This window comes from Alexandromys fortis, unplaced genomic scaffold (assembly GCF_014885135.2).
Source record: "Alexandromys fortis isolate MF-2015 unplaced genomic scaffold, M_Fortis_MF-2015_v1.1 scaffold_153, whole genome shotgun sequence".
In the NCBI taxonomy this organism is placed as follows: Eukaryota; Metazoa; Chordata; class Mammalia; order Rodentia; family Cricetidae; genus Alexandromys; species Alexandromys fortis.
Window position 1 is genome coordinate 2587721 of NW_026068032.1, and position 23312 is coordinate 2611032.

Sequence of the window (23312 nt, forward strand, 5' to 3'; positions counted from 1 at the left end):
CTCCAGTCCCAAGGATGTCTTTTTAAAACACTACAATTCCAGTAATTTGTTAGAACAAAAATAGGAAACAAGTTACTCATATTTAGTTTGCTAAGCATATTGTTTATGTATAGCATAGCCAATGGTCTAGTCTGGCCTTTGCCTCCACAAGTTCTACCAAGCACATGTCAAAATATTTCAAAAAAGAAGAAGAAGGATGAGGACAAGGAGAAGAAGGAAAGAGAGAAAAGAAAAGGAAGGAAGGAAAGAAAGAAAGAAAGAGAAAAGGTGTGTGTAAAAGCCAGGCATGGTTGCAGTCCCAGTGGGGGACAAAGGGTGACTGTGAACACAAGGCCAGCCGGGACTAACTAGAAGACTTTATTTACAAAAGCCGGGCGGTGGTGGCACACACCTCTAATGCCAGCACTCGGGAGGCAGAGGCAGGAGAATCTCTGTGACTTTGAGGCCAACCTGGTCTACTAGAGCTAGTTCCAGGACAGCCAGGGCTACAGAGAAACACTGTCTTGAAAAAACAAACAAACAAAGAAATAGAAATCAAGAAACCTGATTCTGGGCTGGAGAGATGGCTCAGAGGTTAAGAGCATTGGCTGCTCTTCCAAAGGTCCTGAGTTCAATTCCCAGAAACCACATGGTGGCTCACAACCATCTGTACTGAGATCTGGCACCCTCCTTTGGCGTGCGGTCATACATTGAGGCAGAATGTTGTATACATAATAAATAAAGAAATCTTAAAAAAAAAAAAAAAAAAAGAAGAAGAAGATACCTGATTCTGATACCTAAATGTGCATGACCCTCTACCATCATTAACCTGACTTCTTTAAAGGCACATCTCCATGGGTCCTTGTCAAATCATCAGTGACTATGGAGGCACAGGGAAATCCATGGCTGGAGGCTCTCTCTCCAGATTTGGGGAATCCTTACTTCTTGGTAGCTTACTATAATGCACTTGGAACATCCAAAAGACGATTAGTTGACTGCACTAATTAATTAATTAGTTGAATGCCGTGAGCTGGGAACAGCTTCCTGAACAGGAGCAGGTCAGAGATGGACTCCACCCATGGACCCAGTGCGGTAGCTCGGTGCTGGCTTCCGATGACTTCCGGCTTCTGTTTCTAGGCAGTCATAAGCCACAGCTTTACTCAGTCTTGAGTGGGACTGACCATGAGTTCATGGCTTCAGTGTGCTCAGTGTCAACGATACTTTTTATTTAAGACAGAATGATCATTAATACTGAAGAGGTATGGCAATGCCTGCATGTTGTCTTTTTAGAATTACGTGAAAAGTCAGCCGACTCTCACTGTCTTCTCTTGAAGATGCTCTTGAGTGTTAGTGCACGGATACACGGTGCAGAAAGCTGCCATCACCAAGATGGTGCCTAGGTACTTTCTTAATCAGCTTTTCACTTCTGTCTTGTAATATTTTTCATGGAAGCCAATGTTTTAAATTCTGGTGATTTGGGGCTTTGTGGTTTTTTTTGAAACAGGATTTTGCTTTATAACACAATCTAGGCTCAAACAGTGATCCTCCTGTCTCAGTCTCCCAAAGTACTGGGAATTGAGGCGCGCATTGCATTGGGACTGTTACCGTTACCAGGCATTGGAGGTCTTTTCAAGGTCTCATGTAGCCCAAGGTAGCCTAGAATTCACTATGCACTATGACTTCCTAAACCTACTGCCTCCGCTGTCTCAGTGGTGAGATTACAAGCTACTCTGGGCTACAATAAACATTACTAACAAAAGCCTAAAAATGACTAATTTATTAAAAAAAATGTCCAATTAGGATGATTGTGCTTCATATTTGTGACAAATAAGCATGACTCTCACTAACAAAATCTGCAAGAGAAAATAAAGATTTGGCAGGAAGGAGCCATGCCCGGGCTAGCACACAGCCGCTTTGGGGGCTGAAACACTCTCCGCTCATTATTTCGTAGCCTGATACATTACTGACACACTTTTACCACTAAACTACATAAACACTGTGGCGTTTTCCTCCCTTTGTGCTTAGCTTGTCTTTCGGGGGCTCCTCCCTCCTGCCCAGCCTAGCTCTTTGTGGGAACTGTCCTCAGATTAACATTTAAAGTGTGCTCAGTGAGCGCCGTGGTTAATCACACGATTATAATTACACAGTTATTACTGATTGTGAGTCGTCATGAGCCGTGTCTGCTGTTAGAACCGCTCATCTTCCACAGGAAAACAGCTCATCGAAATACTTTATTTCCTTTGACCGAGGTCTGTGCTTCTACACAACCGCCTCTTGTTCCATCTCTGCTGCTTCCCGGTGACCTGAAGCTCCATGCTTAGTCTCCATGGGCTGGCTGTTCGGTTTTTGTGTCCAGTGCTGAATCCGTGGAGATGATGCTTCAAGCTTTTACCACCCAGACTGAATCCCAACTAGAAACGGGAAGAAATGGGTAGGAGGAGCCTGGAGCGTCTGCCCCACCTGCCACTCACTCACTGCAGCCTTCGGACCTCCCCATCAGACTTTCTGGGCTCGGGTTACCCCATCTCCTCCGGCTGCCCCTTTGCCATGGGTGGGATGAGCTATCACTGCTGGTGGTGTCTGACCTTCACCGTCTATGACGGACAGATCTGCTTAGAGCTGCTTACACTGAAAACCTTCCTCCATCCCCGTACTCTGACACCTCCCACGGGGCTGTAGTGAGACGCAAGTGAGGCTGTCAGCGGGACTCAGAGCAACAGGGGCTGCAAACTGAACTCGATGGGCATCGTTATCCTTCCAGCCGCCCACCAGTGTCTCCTGCTCATCCTGAAAGACAGGACTGAGGTTGGCAAGAACAGTGAGGGCCCGGTTTCTAGAGTTTTGCGCGCCTGGAGGCCTCCTCAACCTCCTTCCATGAAGATACCCACAAGACCTGGATGGAGACTACACCCTCCGTGGGCCAGGCCTCAGGGTTTCCTGTGCGGGTAGGCATGGAATGAAAGGCTTGATTTAAGACTCAGTCCTGGAAAGATTTGCGATTCAGAAATTGAACTTCCAATTAGCTCAGTTTCTTCCAAGTTAGAACTTCCGATTCTAACTTGAGATGATCCTTTGGCCAATAGGCTAGCATGCGCGGGAGGCTAAAACACCAAGGCCTGCTGCCCGTACTTCCCAGCTGGGCCCAAGCCGGCCTGCTGACATCCGGGTCCTGAAGGCCAGGGGAGCCTGAGTGTTGGGATTAGCAGATCTTACAATAAGAGAGCCAGCTACTCTGGTGTGGGCTCACGTTTATTCTGGCAGAAGCTGGCTGGAACAGGAAGGGAACACTCTCTGTATGACAGGGTTGGGAGGGCACAGAAGGGAGCCCAGAGGTGAGTGCTCAGAGCAGGGCCACCTAGGCTCTGGGAACCTAACAGTCTCCGAGCTGCTCTGTCTCAACACTCCGAACTTCATGCTATGTCGGTGAAGGTCTGAGCTGGGCCTAGAGCAGTGGTTCTCACCCTTCCTAACGCGGCCACTCTTTACTACAGTTCCTCATGTTGGGGTGACCCCCGCCATAAAATTAATTTCATAACAGTAATTTTGCTATGATTATGAATCGTAATGAAAACATCTGATATATAGGATATCTGATATGCGGCCTCTGTGAGAAGGTTGTTGGGGGGGGGGGTGTGACCCACGGGTTGAGAACCATTCACTAGTCTGGGGCACAGCCTGTTAACCCAGCTACTTGGAAGCTTGAGGAAAGATTTAAGGTTCAAAGTTCCTTGAGAGTTCATGTCTCGAGTGGACTACTTACTGAGATGAAATTTTAAAAGGGCTGGGTATATAGCTCAACAGTAGAATGCCTACCCAGCACGCGCCAGGCCCCACTCCAGTTCCTAGGGCTGCAAACATGACATTTAATTTAAAAACATAGTTTGTCCTTAGAGTGGCCGTGAATGCAAAAATAGCGAAGTCAGGCGGATCTTCACAGAACCTGACATGTGCTGCCTGCACCCTCATCAGCCGCCATTCCTAAGAGCCGCCCCAGTTCCTAGCAATGGGGGGTGAGAATGCTGCAGATCCAAGGCCGTGAAAGAGAACCGGGTGTGTGAGGAAATGGTGGACAAATGGGTGCTTGCAGGAGGCATCAGCCAACCTGATCGCTCCTTTTCTCACAGGTCCAAACCCAGAAAAATTGTGATGATGACCTAAAACTCACACGGAATGGGAGGAAAGTGGGTCTGTGCTCTGCAGAGGAGCAGAATTCAAGATTTAACTTGGAGCCAGGCACTGTGGCTGTAAACCCAGGTAGAGAAGTAGAGACAAGAGGATCAGAAACTCAAGGTCATCCTCAGCTACATAATGTGTTTCCGGTCAGCCTGGGCTACTCCAGGCCCTGTCTCAGTCAGTCAATCAATAATCAGATTCTAAGGTGAGACTATGGGGTTCCAATTCTAGCAGTTCCAGCCCAGAGTTCTTCGAGTATGGGACAGCCTTGTTCCATCACCTGTAAAGAAATAGCACCGACAGTCCCTCATAGACAGTTATGAATATTGCTGAGAACACACCTGAGGATCCATCGGCAAATGTCAGCTCCGCCTTGGTCTACTTCCAACAGAAGTGTGAGGGTTTCTTCTGGAGAGGTGGCTCAGTGCTTCAGAGCATTGGTTGCTCTTGCAGAGGACCTGGGCTTAATTCCCACCCCCTTGGTGGCTCACCACCCTTTTTAACTGTAGCTCCAACGGATCTGATGCCCTCTTCTGGCCTCTGTGGGCCCTGGACAAACACCTTACATAGCCATAGAGAGAGACAAAATAAAACACCCACGCTGCCTTAGGTTTCTGTTGCCTTAAGAGACACCATGACCATGGCAACTCTTTCAAAGGAAGTCATTTCATTACAGTTTCAGAGGTTCATTCCATTATCGTCTGTCCGGAAACAAGGCAGCATGCAGGCAGATGTAGTGCTGGGGCTGAGTCCTTACATCTTGAACAGGAAGTGGTCTGTCTCATTGGGCAAGGCTTGAGCATATATGAGACCTCAAAGTCCACCTCCACAGTGACACATCCTGCTCCAACAAGGCCACACCTCCCAACTGTGCCACTCCCTCTGAGGGCCATTTTCGTACAAACCACCACACATACACATAAAATAAAAATAAATCTTAATATTTTTTTGCATTTATCTATTTATTGAGGCACAGGTGGGTGTATATGTCACGAGTCACTTGTGGAGGTCAGAGGGCATATGAAGGCAGTCCGTTCCCTCCATCCGTCTGAAGTCATGGATCATACTCTTGGTGAGACGAGTTCCAACAGTAACTAAAACAGAGGTTTCCTAAGAACATAAGGAGGTCTCATCTTGGACTGAAATCCCAAGGTCCAAATCAGGAGCAGAAGGAGAGCAAGCACGAGCAAGGAACTCAGGACCGCGAGGGGTGCACCCACACACTGAGACAATGGGGATGTTCTATCGGGAACTCACCAAGGCCAGCTGGCCTGGGTCTGAAAAAGCCTGGGTTAAAACAGGTCTCACTGAACATAGCAGACAATGAGGACTACTGAGACCTCAAGAACAATGGCAATGGGTTTTTGATCCTACTGTACCTATTGGTTTTGTGGGAGCCTAGACAGTTTGGATGCTCACCTTACCTGGTGGAGGAGACCTGGATGGAGGAGGGTGGTCTTTGGACTTCCCACAGGGCAGAGAACCCTGATTGCTCTTTGGGCTGACGAGGGAGGGAGAGAGACTTGATTGGGGGAGGGGGAGGGAAAGGGGAGGCGGAGGTGGGGAAGAGACAGAAATCTTTAATAAATTTAAAAAAAAAAAGGAGGTCTCATCTTACATAAAATTCTGCTCTCTGGATGAGGCATGGAGAGATCAGGAGAGACATCCTTTCAGAAATGGAAGGCGGTGCTTTTTTTATGTACATGAAGAAAGGCTCTCCGTCACGGGAGGAGCTGTTTCTCCTCAAATCTCCTTTCCCAAAAGCTAACTGTGGCCCATGGAAGCCCTGGGTGTGAATGCTGTTTCATAAGCATGCCTGTTTCAGAAACAGCCATGCTGAGGCCACACTCATCCGACGATTGTATCATCCGCTCTGGCTGTAGTCTGGCCACAGAGGGGCATACCTGAAGAAAGGGAAGATGCAGGATGAGCCCAAAATGGATGCCCTGGCCGCTGGGCCTGGTCACTGCTCCAGGTTCATCCCCAGCAAGGTCCAGTGTGCTGGCCTGAAATCATAGGTCCTCAGAAGGTTGAGGCAGGAGGATAACCACAAACTCAAGCCTATCTGGGTTACAGAGTGTCAAGGATAGCCTAAGTGGCTTAGTGTGACTGTTTCAAAACGGAAAGTAAAGATGAGGATCGGGGTGTAGCTTCGTGTCGGACTGGTAGAGTGCTTGCCTAGCGTGTGTGTAGCCACAGATCCAAGCCCCAGTGTGGAAGAAAAGGAAGAGAGAAAAAGAGGGGAGGAGAGAGAGTGGATTCAGTTTCTACAAAAATCTTAGGGAGCTGGTGGGGACCATGAAGCCCTTGGTTTGATCCTCAGCACTGGACAGAGAATCAGGGAGGGAGGGAGGGGGAGGGGGGAGGGAGGGAGGGCGGGCATAGGGGAGAGGGACTACCCTCATCCCAAAGAACAAATGTACTCACCTAATAAATGCAAAGTCCTATGCTTAGAAGAGAAGCAATAAACCCAGGGCTCTGTATTGGTCAAAGTAGAAAGTGGGGCCCCGCCCTGGTGTGACCTGATTATATCCTAAATCATTTCCATTTGTTGATACACATATATAATGAAAATGTCACAGTTTCTTTGTATTGTAACTGAAATGATAATAATATTTGGTTTCCACGTGTTACAGGGATGTTTCTTCTTTAATTTACTATTTCTTATATATAAGGGTGTATTGCCTGCATATATGTCTGTATATGTACATGTATGTCTGGTACCCACAGAGGCCAGAAGAGGTTGTTGGTCACCCATCTGGAGAAACAGACAGTTGTCAGCTGCCATGTGGGTGCTGGGAATTGAACCTGGGCTCTTAGGAGATCACAGTGTTCTTAACCACTAAGCCATCTCTCCAGCCCCAAGTCTTTTTTTTTTTTTCCTTAAAAAGCCTAAGGTATTTTATTATAACCTACATATTTCATTTAGCAAACATGAAGACAAAAAGTTAGATTTTCTTCTCGGATGCCAGTCCAACTACCCGTGTCTGCTAGATAATGAGTCAACAGGCTGAGGTGGGGTATTTTTCAGTAGTAATCACTACTCAATATATTTTTGTCCTAGCTCTTCTGTGTGTACTGTGCCCACAGGGGCTGCTGTGTATCCCAGGCATTTTGACCTGAGGCTCTTCAGCCCCAGAGAGCAGCAAGCTCAAACTGGCTAGGGCAACCTTGAAACCCATCTCTTTGAGGAAGTGCTGTAAGTGAACCCTTGGGGACAACAGTGGTGGCTCCTTCTCTTGGCATGTCTGTCAGGCAGGAAGGTCAGTCACGTGGACAAGAAAAGGGCTTGCTATGGAAACAGGAAGGCCTGATCCAGAAATGAGGGGTGGGGGGCTGGAGGTGTAGTTCAGGGTAGGCCTTTGTTCAGTCTGTAGGGTACCCTGGAATTGAACCTTGGCGAAGGAGAGGTGGGGATAAAAGCAGGGGGGTAGGCTTGGGGTAGAACAGAGGAAGAGAGAAAGAAAAAGAAAAAAAAAAAGAAAGGAAGGAAGGAGAAAAGGAAGGGGAGAGGTAGGAAGGCAGGGGGAGGAGGAGGAGGGAAAAGGGAGAAAATGGACTGAGCTGGGTAAGGAGAGTAAGCAATGCCAGCTGCCAGAGGAAGAGTCACAGCTAGGTGACCAGGCTCTACCCTCCACCCACTTCCAGTTGGCTTGGGATAGCAGTCACCATCAAAAACGAAGGTGGAGTGTGTGTGTGTGTGTGTGTGTGTGTGTGTGTGTGTGTGTGTGAAGCTAGGAACTCGAGAGCCTATTCTCATTTGCAGACCCAGGGTACCATGGTCATTTAAAGGTCCTGACGTGTGCAACAATCGTGTAACCCCCAGCCAGTTTCCAAGCTTATTTAAATACAAACAAAACACTTCCTGCCGGCCCATTAACACCCTGCCAAACAAGTTTCTCTCCACCCAAGTTAGAGAACTGCAGACAAATGCTGGGACATTTTCTTTCTTTTTTTTTTAATTTGTTGCCTTTTTGATGTTTTAATGTATCTTTTTCATTTTACTTATTTACTTATTTTAGTGTGATTCCTAATAGTTACCAAAACCCTCTCACTCTGCTCGTCCTCTAGCCAATTCCTTGTTTGGGGGTACAGAAACCTAGAACCCTGCTAGAGTTACTCACTGAATCCCAATATCCATGGATGTCACTGGTACCCATTAAATTCTAGTTGTGAACATCCCCTCCTCCTTCAGGCCTCGTGTGTGTGTGTGTGTGTGTGTGTGTGTGTGTGTGTGTTTCCTATCTGCCTGCACCCCTAGCTCACAGAAGACTCGCAGATTACTAGACCAGCCACTCTGTGTGAGCTCTCACCCATCTCCTGGCCCACCTTCCAGATGGCTTGCTGCCATCTGGACCCGTGAGAAGGAGAAGGCCTCTCACTGGCCATGCACTTCTCTCCAGAGGATCCACAGCAGCTCGCCGCTTCCCCCACACTGCAGGGCTGCCCAGCAGCAGCCTGCAGTGAGTCACAGCGGTGACTGCTTTTGTTTTGTGTGGTGCCATTTTACTCTAGAGGAAAAGTGAGGCTGTGTGACAGGAAGCGGAAGGTGAGAGTGAAGCTTGCCTCTTGTTGGTTTGATTTTGTTGTTGCTGCTGCTGCTGTTGTGGTTTTAGAGATGGGGTCTCACTATGTAGCCCTGGCTGGCCTGCACCTTGCTATGTAGAGCTACTAGAGAGAGGGGCGAGTTCCATTTGCACGGTCCCATTTTTCTTATCTTCTTCAGTTAAACTGGATCTATATTGTATGGCAGCTCAGTGATCAGCTAATTGCTTAGCATTTATGACTCTGAGTTCAACCCTTAGTATGAAAGGCAGGGAGGGAGGGAGGGAGGGAAGAGGGAGGAAGGAAGGCAGGCAGACAAGACTATTACATAAATCTCTAGAAGGCATATCTACAACTATGTGCCCCAGTAGCTATGAATGCCCAACACAAATTTGTAAACTTACTTAAAACATTGAGCTTTTTTTCTTCTCTTTTTTGCAATCGTTTCTGTGACTTGGTTGCAGAGTTCTCAGGCATGACAAAATCACATCACAGCAGGACAGAAAACCCGACTAGTCTATTGAAGTACTTGGGCTGAAACTTTGTTTCAAGTAGTAACATTGTTCCACAAATGTTTGGTGGGAAGTTAATCATAGTTAGGGTCCCAAGAATTCCAAACCTTGGGGCCAGAGGGACAGCTCAGCTGCTAAAGCAGGTGTGGCTCTTGCAGAGGACCCAAGTTTGCACCTGTGCACAGCCACCTGGAACCCCAGCTCTGGGGGATTCCGCGTTTCTCCATGCACCAGCACTCACATGCACATGCACACACACACACACGTACTTAAAACAAGCAACAAAAAAATCCCAAGCCTGGGGTATTGATAAGGTTGAGACCAGCCAGTAACAATCCCCAAAAGGGGAATTAAATTGAATATCACAAAATACACAGAGAAACAATGTACCCTGAACACTCTGGCAGAAGAAACAGGAAGAGACTCAAAACAACTATGTTGGGATTACTCCACACATGATGCAAGTAACTACAACATCTTTAAAAGTAAGATACTGTAGGCAAAGAACAAGGCATCCTAGATAATAAAACATTTATTTTTTAATTTTGTTTTTATTTGTTTTATTCAAGACAGAATTCTTCTGTGTAGCCTTGGCTGTCCCGGAACTCACTCTGTAGACCAGGCTGACCTCGAACTCATATGGTTCCACCTGCCTCTGCTTCCCGAGTTCTGGGATTAAAGGTGTAGATCACCACCACTCAGCAACATTTAAAAAAAAAAAAAAAAAAACAGAATGTTTAGAAGTCACAAATAAAAGAATGAGCAGACAGGAGTGATCACAGAAGAAAGAAATGTCTACACCTGGAGAAAGAGTTTGCAAAAACAGACACAAAAGAACCCTGAACATCCCAAACAGAGCAGGAACTGTGAGACAGAAGTTGAAAGAGTGAGATCTAGAGCTCACAAGATGGCTCAGGGCCTGGCCTGAGGACCTGAGTTCAATCCTGGAAGCCACATGGTGGAAGGAGAGAACCGACCTCACAGGTTGTCCTCTGACCTCACACGTGAGCCATGGGTCCTGCACACAAACACACAACAGTGAGGTCTAATTATCATTCCAGAACAAGGTCATGACGTAGAGGAATACGGAAGAAATACTATCTACCAAGATAACAGCTGTGTATTAGTCATGTTTCTATCGCTGGGACAAAATACCTGAGAAAAAAGGCAACTTAAAGGGAGGAATTTCCCATTAAAAGAAAGCAAAAAGCCAGACACGGTAGCACAGTTCTGAAATTCTAGCACTAGGGGATGGATGTAGGGAGGTGGCAGCAAAGATCAGGAGTCTGAGCTTAAATAAACTCTAGCTCAAAAACAAAACAAACAACAAGAAAGGAAGCAAATGGGGGAAGGGGAAGAGGTGACAGCAGAGAGGACTTGCCTATCAAATGGGAGGTCCTAGGTAAATGAATATTAAAGTGGGTATTTAAAAGTTCAAATATTAAAGGCTGTTACTTTCAAAATAAGAAAACCGGAAGGAACTTTCTCTTTAGGGCAGGCTAGCCTCCAACTCACCCACTTCCTGCCTTAACCTCCCAAACGCTAGGTTACAAGCCTGTCCCATTCCTGGCTCATTGTATTGCTATGGTTTCTTTGTTCCTGCTTCTCTGTCAGCCCTGACTGTATGGAAACAGTTCCTGTGTTTCAGCAATTTGTTATGGTGCACGCAGAGCTCCCACTGCCGACAGTGACATGACAATCTTCCTTTTGCCAGTTCAGGAGAAACCCAATGATACTTTGTAGAAGGAGCTGTGGGCAGGCCTGCTTTTCATCCTGCCTGGCTCCCAGCATGGTTAGCTTTACACCCGAAATAACAACATGGAAACTGTTTTCTTTTAAACACTGCTTGGCCCATTAGCTCTAGCCTCTTACTGGCTAACTCTCACATCTTGATTAACCCATTTCTAATAATCTGTGTAGCACCACAAAGTGGTGGCTTACCGGAAAGGATTCTAGTGTACGTCCATCTTGGGCTGGAGCTTCCTCGCATCTGACCCAGAGAGGAGAGGCATGGCGTCTGGCTCTCTTCCCTTCTTCCCAGCATTCTGTTCTGTCTACTCCACCCACCTATGTTCTGACCTATCAGGCCAAGCAGTTTCTTTATTAATTAACCAACGACCTTCCCACATCAATACTTCATTCCACTGATGACCAATTTGATTCTCCTCTCTTCACAGTAGCTGAGCCATTTGGCAACCTCATTAACTGTGCATGAATGGCCCAGTTTTCCAGCCAGCTGGAAGTAACCATTCTAGACACTATGCAGTTCTTACATCCTAGGAACTGTTTGCACGATCCAAGGTCATGCAGATTTTTCTTCTATTTCTTCTTTGATAGCCTTGCTTTTGTAGCTCATGTGTCTACAATCCCTCCTGACCCTCTTCCCCACAGGTCCCCTCCTACTTCACGTGTGCTCCACTGCACATGTGTATGAGGAGGCCAGAAGTGGGACTCCCATGACCCACACGGTTGTTATTTCTAAGTTTTTGAGATGGTTTTCTCTGTATCGCCTTGGCTGTCCTTGAACTGCCTACCCAAGGCAGAGATTGAAGACGTGTGCCACCACACCTGGCTCCCACATATTTTTTTTTGAGACATTTCTTACTGAACCTGGAGTATATTACCATTTCAGCTGGATGGACTGACCAGCCAGTCCTTGGGGTCCCCCCATCTCTGCCTCCTGTGTAGGGACTGCAGGAACTCACTGCCATGCCCAGCCCCAAACCCAGGTTCTCATGACACTGCAGCCATTTCACAATGTCCTTCTTCAAGTAACTCTTTAAATAGAGTTAATTGTCATTTGCTGTCTTTTTCTCAATCTAAAATTCTGAACATGTCCTCTAGAAAGCTGCCTTTAACTTCTAAAACAATCTCAATCTATTTATGAATTTACAGAACCACCAATGGCCCCAAACAGCAGCCCACAATTTATAAAGTGCTTATATATATGTCAGTACAGGGGCCTTTTCTCCTCATTTCTCCCATAGGCTCTTTCTTAAGAATGTGTCATCTGTTTACCGGGTTTCTGGTCTGAGTTGATATGAAGAAGCCTCTGAGTTCGCAGTGAATACATCAGCACGGTACACAGAAATACAGAATAAAAGGTTTAGGAACACAGTACAATGGACTCAGTGGGATCACTTGCATGCGCTGAGGCCAAATTCAGTCTGAACACTATTTGGGAAGATGCTGTTGGCAAAGCTGGGTTAATGTCAATGCTGGGCTTTTGTTGCTGCTGTTTTTAAACGGGTTTTCACAATGTAACCCAGGAAGGTTCAAACTAGTCATCCTCCTGCCTCAGATCCTCCAGTGCCAGGATTCACCATGCCCAGCATGCTGAATAGTAAAGTTGAGGTCAGGTATATAAAAGCACAAAAACTACTGAGCCCAATAATGGGACAAGCAGGGTGTGATGTGAGAGTGTCATATATCAATCTGTTGATTTCATTGGTTAAGCAATAAAGAAACTGCTTGGCCCTGATAGGTTAAAACATAGGTGGGAGGAGTAAACAGAACAGAATGATGGGAGGAAGAGGAAGTGAGCTCAGAGACACCATGCTCCCCTCTCCCTGGCAGACGTGATAGCTCTGCTCTCTGAGGCAGACGCAATGAACTCCGACCCAGGATGGACTTAGGCTAGAATCTTCCTGGTAAGCGCACCTCGTGGTGCTACATAGATTATTAGAAATGGGTTAAGAGGTTGAAACTAATGGGCCAGGCAGTGTTTAAAAGAATACAATTTGTGTGTTGTTATTTCGGGGCATAAGCTAGCAGGCAGCCAGGGTGCTGGGGATGACGCAGCACCACCGCTCATTTTACAAGGGTGTGTTGGGGAGGCCCTGCAGCCGCCTACTGCTGATCCACAGGGACAATTAAGGAGTCCCTGTGCCTCAGCTAAAGAGGTAAGCAGATTCGGGATTTTAAAAGTCCTCATAGCACTTCTCAACTGACTATATTTGAAAATCTTGCAAGTGAAAATACCCTGCACTCAAAAGGCTGAGGAAGGACTGCCATGAATTTGAGGTCTACACAGGAAAGTGAGATCCTGTCTAGAAAGAAAGAAAAAAAAAAGGAACAGCAATCCTAGAAGTATGCATAAAAACTGAATGTATTTTTTGTTTTTAGCACTTCCCTTTACTAGGAAAACCTAGTAATTTTTATCTTCCCTGTGATTTGGGGCTTGGCACTAAAGCTCATCTCCACAGTAACCAAGGATCTGTGGGAGCCAGCATTCTAGCTGCTTCTCTTTAGTGACTCCAGCTGAGGCACAGCCCAACCCGGGCAGGAAGTCACCTGGGGCCACCTGAGAGTGGACTCACTGCTGGTCTGGTGTGAGATGTAGAATGAAGGACAAGCAAGGGTAGGCACTGGAGGAAGGGAAGAATCTACAAAGATGTGAAGCTGGGGTAGAGGCAATGGCACCAGGAGGTGAAGGGAAAGACAAGAGGATGGAACTAGGAGTAGGGAAGGAAGTCCAGAGGGAAGAGAGACGATCTCTTGCCAAGGAACTCATGAAGCATATCAACTAATACTGGAAACATCACTGCAATGGGGTAAATTCATTCTTTTTTTTTTTTTTTATTTGAAGAAACTGAAGCTCTCATCAGTTAATGTAAAATCTAACCAGTCTGGCAGATAATTTTATATCTTCTACTCCAAAATCTGCCACTTTCACAGCATAGTGTCCCAACTTTCAGTTTGAAGTCACAAATGTCTGGACTTAAATCAAGCCCTCTTTTGTGCCTCTGGACACTTTAGCCTAGTCTGAACCTCAGTTTCCACTACAAACTAAGACACTCGTGTTCCCCCTCCTTCTATGGCACACAGCAGCACATCATCTGCAAGACCAGATAGAGGACTGCCCATGCAGCAGACACCCACCTGCCTCTGTCTCTGAGTGCTGGGTGGGATTAAAGGTGCGCACCACTGCACCTGGTTGTGCTTTGTGTGTGTGTGTGAATTTTTTTTATTGATCTCTACATTTTCTCTGCTCCCCTCCCTGCCTCTCCCCTCCCCTTCAATCCTCTCCCATGGCCCCCATGCTCCCCATTTACTTAGATCTTGTCTTTTTCTACTTCCCATGTAGGTTAGATCTATGTATGTCTCTTAGGGTCCTCATTGTCTAGGTTCTCTGGGATTGTGATTTGTGGGCAGGTTTTATGTTTAAAAACCACTTATGAGTGAGTACATGTGATAATTGTCCTTCTGGGTCTGGGTTACCTTACTCAAAATGTTTTCTAGCTCCATTCATTTGCCTGCAAAATTCAAGTTGTCATTATTTTTTTCTGCTGTGTAGTATTCCATTGTGTAAATGTACCACATTTTCCTTATCCATTCTTTGGTCAAGGGGCATTTAGACTGTTTCCAGGTTCTGGCTATGACAGAGCTGCTATGAACAGAGTTGAGCACATGTCCTTGTGGAACGATTGAGCATGCTTTGAATATATACATACCCCAAAGTGGTATTACTGGGTCTTAAGGAAGGTTGTTTCCTGATTTGCTGAGAAATCGCCACACTGACATCCAAACAGGCTGTACCAGCTTGCAAAAGTGTTCCCTTTACCCCACAACCTCTCCAGCATAAGTTCTCATCAGTGTTTTGATCTTGGCCATTCTTACAGGTGTAAGATGAAATCTCAGAGTTGTTTTGATTTGCATTTCTCTGATGACTAAGGATGTTGAGCATTTAAGTGTCTTTCAGCCATTTTAGATTCCTCTGTTGAGAGTGCTCTGTTTAGGTCTGTACTCCATTTTTTTAAATTGGATTATGTGTTCTTTTGATAACTAATTTCTTGAATTCTTTGTATATTTTGGAGATCAGACCTCTGCCTGATGTGGGGTTAGTGAAGATCTTTTCCCATTCTGTAGGCTGTCGTTTTGTCTTGCTTACCGTGTCCTTTGCTTTAGAGAAGCTTTTCAGTATCAGGAGGTCCCATTTGTTAATTTCTCTCAGTGTCTGTGCTGTTGGGGTTATATTTAGGAAGTGGTCTCCTGTGCCAATGTGTTCAAGTGCTGGTGTCTTTATCTTCAGTGTTATGGCTGGAGAGTTCAAAGGCAAAGCCCACAGAATACCTGAAGCCATTCAGACCGGTTGCCACAGCTCCTGGTGTTCCAGAGTGTCTTTGGTACAAAGGCTGGCAGACCACTTCCACCTGGATCCTTTAGTGAGGGTGAGCCCACTCCCAGTGTTGGCTGAGATGGCACGCCTGTATTGTTTCACTAGGTCACCCTGCACGATCCACTGCCTCTAGAATACTGTTTCTGCATTACTCCAAGTCTAGCAGCAAGCAAGTCTGCACATCTTACCTGGATACTACTTCAAAATTCTCAAAGATGCTCCAAAGGAGTGAAGGGCTAATGTAACTTCAACGGAGAAAACAAAATGCACACGAAATAGTCAAGTCTGTTTTCCTCACTCACCCTAACAGCTCGCCAGATGCCAAAAGAGGATTATTATCAACTCCACGTTATCTGCTATGCAGCGTCACGCCTCACCCCGCTTAGGGATTTACTAGAGAGCACAGCACTGTAGAACAGCCTGCAGCCCTGGACTGTTGCCTACGCTCATTCCTCTCATGGTATTAACAACTGCTGTATTCACATATTCCCTACTTCCTCAGGGCAGAGCGATTCTTGGTCAAAGCAGCTTCTTTTTGCAGTGGCCACAGTAAGTGCAGAGACCCATAACTGTCAACGTACGGGGAGTAAGTGACTGTCAGGTGCTCAGCCCTACATGGGTCACTGTACCAACCACTGCCAATACTCAGGGGACATAAAGCAGGAGGGTAGAGGGGTCTGGTGAAACATGGTCTTCTGCTATGGTCACTGCACTCATGAGCTCCCAGTAGCTATTCCAAACACAAAGATAGACAGACATGAGATCAGGTCAGCTAACATTCCAGCATCAACAGGGCAGGGCTTGAGGTGACACTCCTCTCTGAGGAGCTCCCAGCACTTGGTATCTGATGGAGGAGAGAGGAGTCACTTTTCTTCAGAGCTGTGACCTCTGCCCAAGCTCTCGTGGATGTGGATGGCCACACAGCTATGTACTGCAGGGAACACTAACTGGACTCAGCAGGTTATAAGAAAAAGGGGTGGGGGGGCTATAAGTTAGAAAGGGGGGCAGGAAGCTGATATGATCAAAAGACATTGTGTGTTGTGTGTGTGTGAAGCTGTCAAAGAGAAAACACATTTAAAATCTTTTAAAAATAGAACAAAGGGCCGGAGAGATAGCTCAGCAGTTAAGAGCACCAGCTGCTCTTGCAGAGGACCTGGATTTAGTTCCTGACTACCTAACAGTTCCTAACCATCTGTAATTCCAGTTCTTCCATGGGCACCAAGCACACAAACAGTGCGCATACATACGTGAGGTAAACACTCATATACACTAAAATCCTTTTAAAAACATCAGTATCAATAGTGAAAGCTTGGGGCTCACAGTCTAGCTCTACTACTCTCCTGGTGTGGGAGGTCCTTCTGTACACGTGCAGCTTTTACTGGTTGATGAATAAAGCTGTTTGGGTCAATTGCTTAGCAGAGTAAAGTCAGGCAGGAAGTCCAAACAGATACAGAAAGAGAGTAGGCAGAGTTGGGAAGACATCATGTAGCTGCCAAGGACAAAGTTGACAAAATTTTATCATAAGCCACAGCCTCATGGTGATACACAGATTAATTCATGATGCAAGAGCTAGCTAGGAATCTGCTTGAGCCATTGGCCAGGCAGTGTTTAAATGAATACAGTTTCCATGTAATTATTTTGGGTAAAAGCTGGCCGGGAGCCGGGCAGCGGGAACGCAACCCGCTTCCTATCACTACATATCTAAACTGAGTGTTAGATCTAGATGCATTACAGAATCTTCAAAGATATGATTTAGGCAAGGCTCAGGTTTTTGTTTTGTTGTCCCCCCCCCCCCAGCAAATACAATCTTTTTTTTTTTTTTTTTTTTTTTTTGGTTTTTCGAGACAGGGTTTCTCTGTAGCTTTGGTGCTGTCCCGGAACTAGCTCTTGTAGACCAGGCTGGCCTCGAACTCACAGAGATCCGCCTGCCTCTGCCTCCCAAGTGCTGGGATTAAAGGCATGCACCACCACCGCCCAGCCTACAAATTGTTTTAACTAAAAAGTAATTCTGGACTGTGTCTGCATGGTGCTGAAACCTAGACTATACCTGGGTAACCTTATCTTGAAAAACAAAACAAAAAATTAGAAAAAATGTAGCATTATACCAAACTGATAAATGTAAAGTAACACAAAGTACTTGAAAATTCTGGCTTAAATGGACAGCAGACAAAGGCAAAGTGTTACAAATGAAACCAAGCTAGTCGTCTGTCCTGGAAAAGCACCCACTACACATCATGCAGACAGGTAAGATCCCATATTAAATACTACAAAGCTAACCTAAATTCTGACTGAGTTTTATAAATTCTTATTAGAACTGAGAGAGTAATATATTTTTTCTAAAGCAACAGTCCAATACTTTGCATTTCATATAGTTTAATAGTTTTATTTGGCAAAGAGATGCCTAAGAAGTTTTTTAAAAAACATTTTCAGAGGGAACACCTTTTACCATAAAATAAATTGTGATTTGGGAGGACAAATTTCAAATGTATATATTTTGACTCTGCCAATCATAGAATTAGTACAAAAAAGATATTTTGTTGAAATTCTTTAAAAATGTAAAAACCAGTCCAGGCAACATGGCTATACAATCTTGCTGTAAAAGTACTTATATCAAATTCTGCCCAAAATATTTTTGCAATATACTAAATTTAGTTCCTCAAGTCACTCTTCACTGACGGCTGGCTTTTCCATTTTCTGTTGTCTCCATCCTGAAAAGTTTAGAAAAGGAAAATGAGATGGTAAATTAAAACATTTACTAAAATTCTGTACTTTTACCTACTTTAGCCCATTGGAACTAAAGTCTAACCTATTCACACCAGGAGAATGTGAGCACTTTAAGAAAGGGATTGAAGTTCGGGGTCCTCCAGTCCCTCCAGTCAGTCCAGCCTCCTCACTGCGCGCGCACATGAGAGAAAGCAGAGCCTGTGAAGATCAGGGAGCCCCCCTAAGGCCCTCCCTATGCCACCCTCCCTATGCCACCCTCCCTAAGGCCCTCCCTATGCCACCCTCCCTAAGGCCCTCCCTATGCCACCCTCCCTAAGGCCCTCCCTATGCCACCCTCCCTAAGGTCCTCCTACGCCACCCTCCCTCTCCAAGCACAGAGAAGGGAGGTCTCCTCCATTCAGTCAAAGAATTCTATAAAAGAAATTCCTTTACCAATAAATGGTAGGAGGATTTCTTCTTAAAACAAATGATTAAATAATCACGTCTGATATTTATTCTACTCTAACACTGTAGCATTACATAGATTCAGTGTGTGACTCTCCTGAAACATAATGCTATAAACAACAGTTTTATAATTATAATCAATAAACTGGGCCTTTTATGAGCATCAAGGGTCTAACAGGTTAGTCTCTTTCTCCTTAGAGGCTCTTAAAAGCAGTTAAAAAAACACACACACACACACAAAAACAAACAAAAAAAAATTGCTGCCCACAAGCAAGCAGTTTTCATTTCAGGACTAACAATCAACAAAGCAGTTTCCACAGGAAATTACACAAACCCATTTTCCTCCTTAAGGTGTTGATATAACTCAGCTCTGTTATTGACAGAGTTCAGACGTCCAGCGAACTCCTGGTGCTTTCTGGAATTGGCAGTGTTGATTCTGTTACTCCACAAGGATAATAAGGACACTGGCCCTGGTGTTAGAGCAAAAGGAAGAGAAAAAAAGGAAATATAACAAACTTAACCCTCACTTCCGCTGTTCACTTTAGACTACTCAGGCACTGTACCAGGCCAGGAAAGCTGAACAGAGCTTCAAGAAATGCACAGGGCACTTAGAAGAACCAGCGGCAAGGGCAGTGTGCTCACCAGCCACACAACTGTCTTCTTCAGAGTAGATCAAACAGGTATAAGGAAGGCTGCTGATCACAGGAGACATAATGGTTTAGGTCGTAAGGTAGAATGAAAGACATGAAGGTGGGAGGGGGACATATGGGTGGAGAGGGAAGCAGGAACTGGGGGTGAGTATGATTCAGATACACTTAATACATGTACGAATTACCTACATTTCTCATTCTGATCCACAGTGGTGCAGCTGACATGTGAGGTGTATGATTACCAGAAGGCACTGATTTAAATCACACCATTTCTAACTCTGGCAATGGCCTGAGGAGCAGATATAGCAGATGTAGGCAGGTTTCTTTCCCACCATCTGGTTCCCAAATAACCACATAGAAACTTATTAATTATAAATGCTGGGTCAACAGCTCAGGCTTGTTACTAGCTAACTTTTACATTTTAAATTAACTCATGTTTATTACCCATTCTCTGTCTGCCATGTGACTCGGTACCTTTTCTCAGTATGCCAAGTTCATCTTCTCTCCGCATCTCCTCGCGATTCTGAGACTAATCTAAATCGAATGGGAGCAGTTCCTGCGGTGATGGTCTACAGTTCAGAAGACTGCAGCTCTTCTGTTTTCCAGTTTGTTTCTTCTCTTTATATACCAAAGCTTATTCTAGTCTAAACTGTGTTAACAGCAGCCCCAATATGTTATACATAATATATATAAAACTATATATTAACACATATCAAGTATATATGTTAATAAAAAACTCCAAGAAACATACCCCATGTTGCGTGCCATAAGTAGGTGGACTTTTCTTTCCCATCATTCAGTTTTCAAATAACCACACAGAAATTTATTATTAATTATAAATGCTTGGCCAATAGCTCAGGCTAACTCATACTTTAATCCATATTTCTTCATTTACGTGTTGCCACATGCTCATGACTTCCTTCTCTACATGCTCTGCTTCCTCTCCATCCGACTGGTGACTCCACCCTTCCTCTTCCCAGTGCACTCTCAGTCCGGCTCCCAACCTAAGCTCTTCCTGCCTAGCTATTGGCCAGTTAGCTCTTTATTAAACCTATGAGAGCAACACAGTTTCACAGTGTACGAAAGGATTACTCACAGCAGACACCAGAAGATCACCTCAAGGTGACCCCCGATTCCCCAACTGCAAGGAGATTAGGGAAGTGAAGCATCACCGTGTCCCTATCTACTGACAGAGCGCTAAGGTGCAAACCCTCCTGCCTGCTCCCAGGATGACCAGCCAGCAGCAAGTGAGGCCGCCCTGCTCTTGCTGTCCAGGAGTCACACAGGCACAAGGCACCAGACAGTCTGATGATTTCCCACGTACTGAGCCCAGGTGACCTTCAAGGACACTAAGGCCCAGACTGACATCAGGAACTTGAGTTCAAGCTCCATCTTTGAGACCAAGAATTACTTCAAGAAGAAAATAAGCTTCTCAGCCTATAAATAAGATGAAAGGTTTTATGGTAAAAATACGATTTAGAACAGTATCTTCATGTAAGTTTGGTCAGGTCACATCTTAATTTACTGCTAAATGAGTGTCGTGTCCCTGGACAGCAAGGCTGGGAGGGGGAGCAGCACAGACCTTTCTCACATGTAGAACCTAGACTTGTGTGTTTGTACACATGTACATATGTGGAAGAGGGTGGCTGAGGAGAAGAGGGATTGTGAGCAGCGAGCAGGGACAAGACAGTGTTGTGTGTGGAGGGGAACTGTGAGCAACACCACGATGCATGTGATGAAGATGTCAGAAGAAAACCAACGCCTTTGTGCATTAACTGAAGATGTGTACCAAGGAAGGGGCACGGAGGAGAGTCTGTCTCTGTAAGCAGCACCAGGCAGTTCCAGGACACAGCAAATGTAAGCTTCTAGTCTGCAATTTCTTCAGTACAGACTTTACAAAAAGCACTTTTCTTTTCAAAGCGTTCATTACAGAGTATAGTGCAACTATCTTTCTTTTCTTCTTCTTTTTTTAATGTTGAAAAATGTCTTTAGTTTCAAGGCTGTGAACAGAATCTCCTGTCTGATATCTGGACACCAGGAGCTCTTTCTCACAGACACAGCGTGATGTAATCCTGCACAAAACAAGAGCTTTGTTGGAAACTGTCCTGGCTCCCAGGGCCGTCCTTACCTTTAGACTTTTCCATGTGCGGCGTCTCATCTATTTCAACAAGGGGTTTTTTGTTTGGAGGCTCTGGGGAGTCAGGTGAGTCCTTTATAACCTCTGCTTCAGCCAACTCTTCTTTCCCGCGTTCTAAAATCCCCTTCAACCTTGCAGAGTGACAGATAAGGAAGCCGAGTTTAATTTACAAGTCTATAAATGGCCCAGTGAGCACACATCTGTGTATATCAGTTTCCAAAAACATTTGCTCTCACAAAAGAATCTAAAAGTCATATAAAAGAATTTAATGAGTTCAACACAACTTTACTTCCCTTTATAGCAGGAACAGCTCAGAGATTAGCCAGATAAAAGGGAAACTTAAGCTAATAGTTAGAAACGATGTAACACCCAGAGGACATTTCACATGTCTTCTTAAAAATTAAGAAAAAAATCAATTCAAATTACAAGAAGATTATGATCTTATTGTCATGTGTGGTGTGGCCTATGTAATGAGGAATGTATACAGGTTTCATAACTGGGGAGCTTTACTCTAAAGTTTTTTCTTGAGATAAAGTCTCACTATGTGGCCCTCGCTGGCCTGAAACTCATTACATAGACTAGGCTGACCTGAAACTCACAAAGACCCACTTGCCTCTTTTTCCCAAGTGCTGGGATTAAAGACCCTACTCTAAGCTTTTATTAGGCTTCTTCAGTAAGAGAAATACTTCCCATTTTTGCACAAGGCCGTACTGAAGGTTAGTTGAGGCTAAAGTAGTTCTTTCTTTTTCTTATAGTGGGCAGGAAAAAGTGCACTTCTTAAACTGCTGAGAAACGAAGTGCTCTAGCTACCTAGAAATGAACAGGGTTTCCAGACTACTGTCAGTGATTCCTACGGAGCAGTGAAGGTGGTAGGTGTGGAAACATGTACGTGAGAGCAGACATCTGCTGTGAATTAGTAATTGGGAGTGCAGAAGCTATCTGTTACAGCTGTCTGTGTTTGTAATTTCCTATTAGGAAATGTTCTGCAGTTTTTAGGGACATATCCCAATACCCACTTACCTAGCTATCTTGCCTGATTTGTAGCACGAGGTAGAAGGTGATACATTTACAATATTTGCTAACTTAAAATGGGGGGGGGGAATACATGCACAATGGCATATGTGTGAAGGTCAGAGGACACCATGCAAGAGTCAGCTCTCTCTTTCATCATGTTGGTCCCAGGGATCCAACTCAGGTAGTCAAGTATGGCCTCAAGCGCTTTTACTCTGTGGGCCATCTTGCTGGCCCACATTTTAACATTTTATTACTTTTGATAGTTTTTATAAATTCAAACTTTAAGGTCACTAAGGGGAAAAAGTGCTATTCAGGAATGATGTCAGGATTAGGACTGCATGCTCATCTGCTCCAAAGGGCAGCCTGCATCTAACTCATGTAAGATAGTGCCTTCCACACTTGGCTGTGATCACTGAAGCGTGGCCTGTCTCTAACATAAGGCAGAATGTTCTTTTAGGATGGGAGCTTGTGACAGACGCCTGGCAAACCACTCACTGACTGAACATAAAATTATGTTTTTGAAATTTTACAATATTCAAAGAGCATATTGGCATCAAATGTCATCATCATCATCATCATCAACTAGTTAGGAAAAATCAGGAGTTTTGCACTGTTTTAGGTAAAGAAAGGCTGTAACTAACAGTGCAGTTACAGAACGGACAGGCATGGATGGAGGGGATGTGCTACGGGAAAGCACAGGCAAAGGCGCCTGCCAAGGGAACAAGTCACCTGTCTGAGTCTGGCCGGGGCTTCTCAGGCCCATGGTCCTTCACGGCTTGCTCTGACTTGTCCTCCCTGTCTTCCCTCTTCCTCCCTCGCTTCTTCCGCTCTTCTTCTTCCGGTGGTTTGCTCCGACATGCCATCAGACACTCCAAGACTCTTTGATGCTTCTCTGAGTTGCTGACATGAGCTCTGACAAGGGTCTCTAATTCATTCCACATGATACGGTACTGTTCATCTCTGCAGTAAAGGTCAAACGCATCCTCAGAAATGCTCCTTATGTCTAAACATCTAAA

At 45.2% G+C, this 23312-nt stretch overlaps 1 protein-coding gene across 1 annotated transcript in view; it reads right to left on the reverse strand.

The window, feature by feature from the left end:
• Window positions 1-17683: 17683 nt before the first annotated feature.
• The window catches only part of Ints13 (integrator complex subunit 13), a 41361-nt gene continuing 35732 nt past the window's right edge, over window positions 17684-23312 (reverse strand). Inside the window, exons 12-15 of the mRNA XM_050164740.1 lie at window positions 23026-23256; window positions 21274-21413; window positions 18830-18965; window positions 17684-18035 (exon numbers count right to left, since the gene is read on the reverse strand). Coding sequence (XP_050020697.1) covers window positions 17996-18035; window positions 18830-18965; window positions 21274-21413; window positions 23026-23256 — 547 coding nt within the window. The 3' untranslated portion in view covers window positions 17684-17995. The remainder of the gene's footprint in view (window positions 18036-18829; window positions 18966-21273; window positions 21414-23025; window positions 23257-23312) is intronic.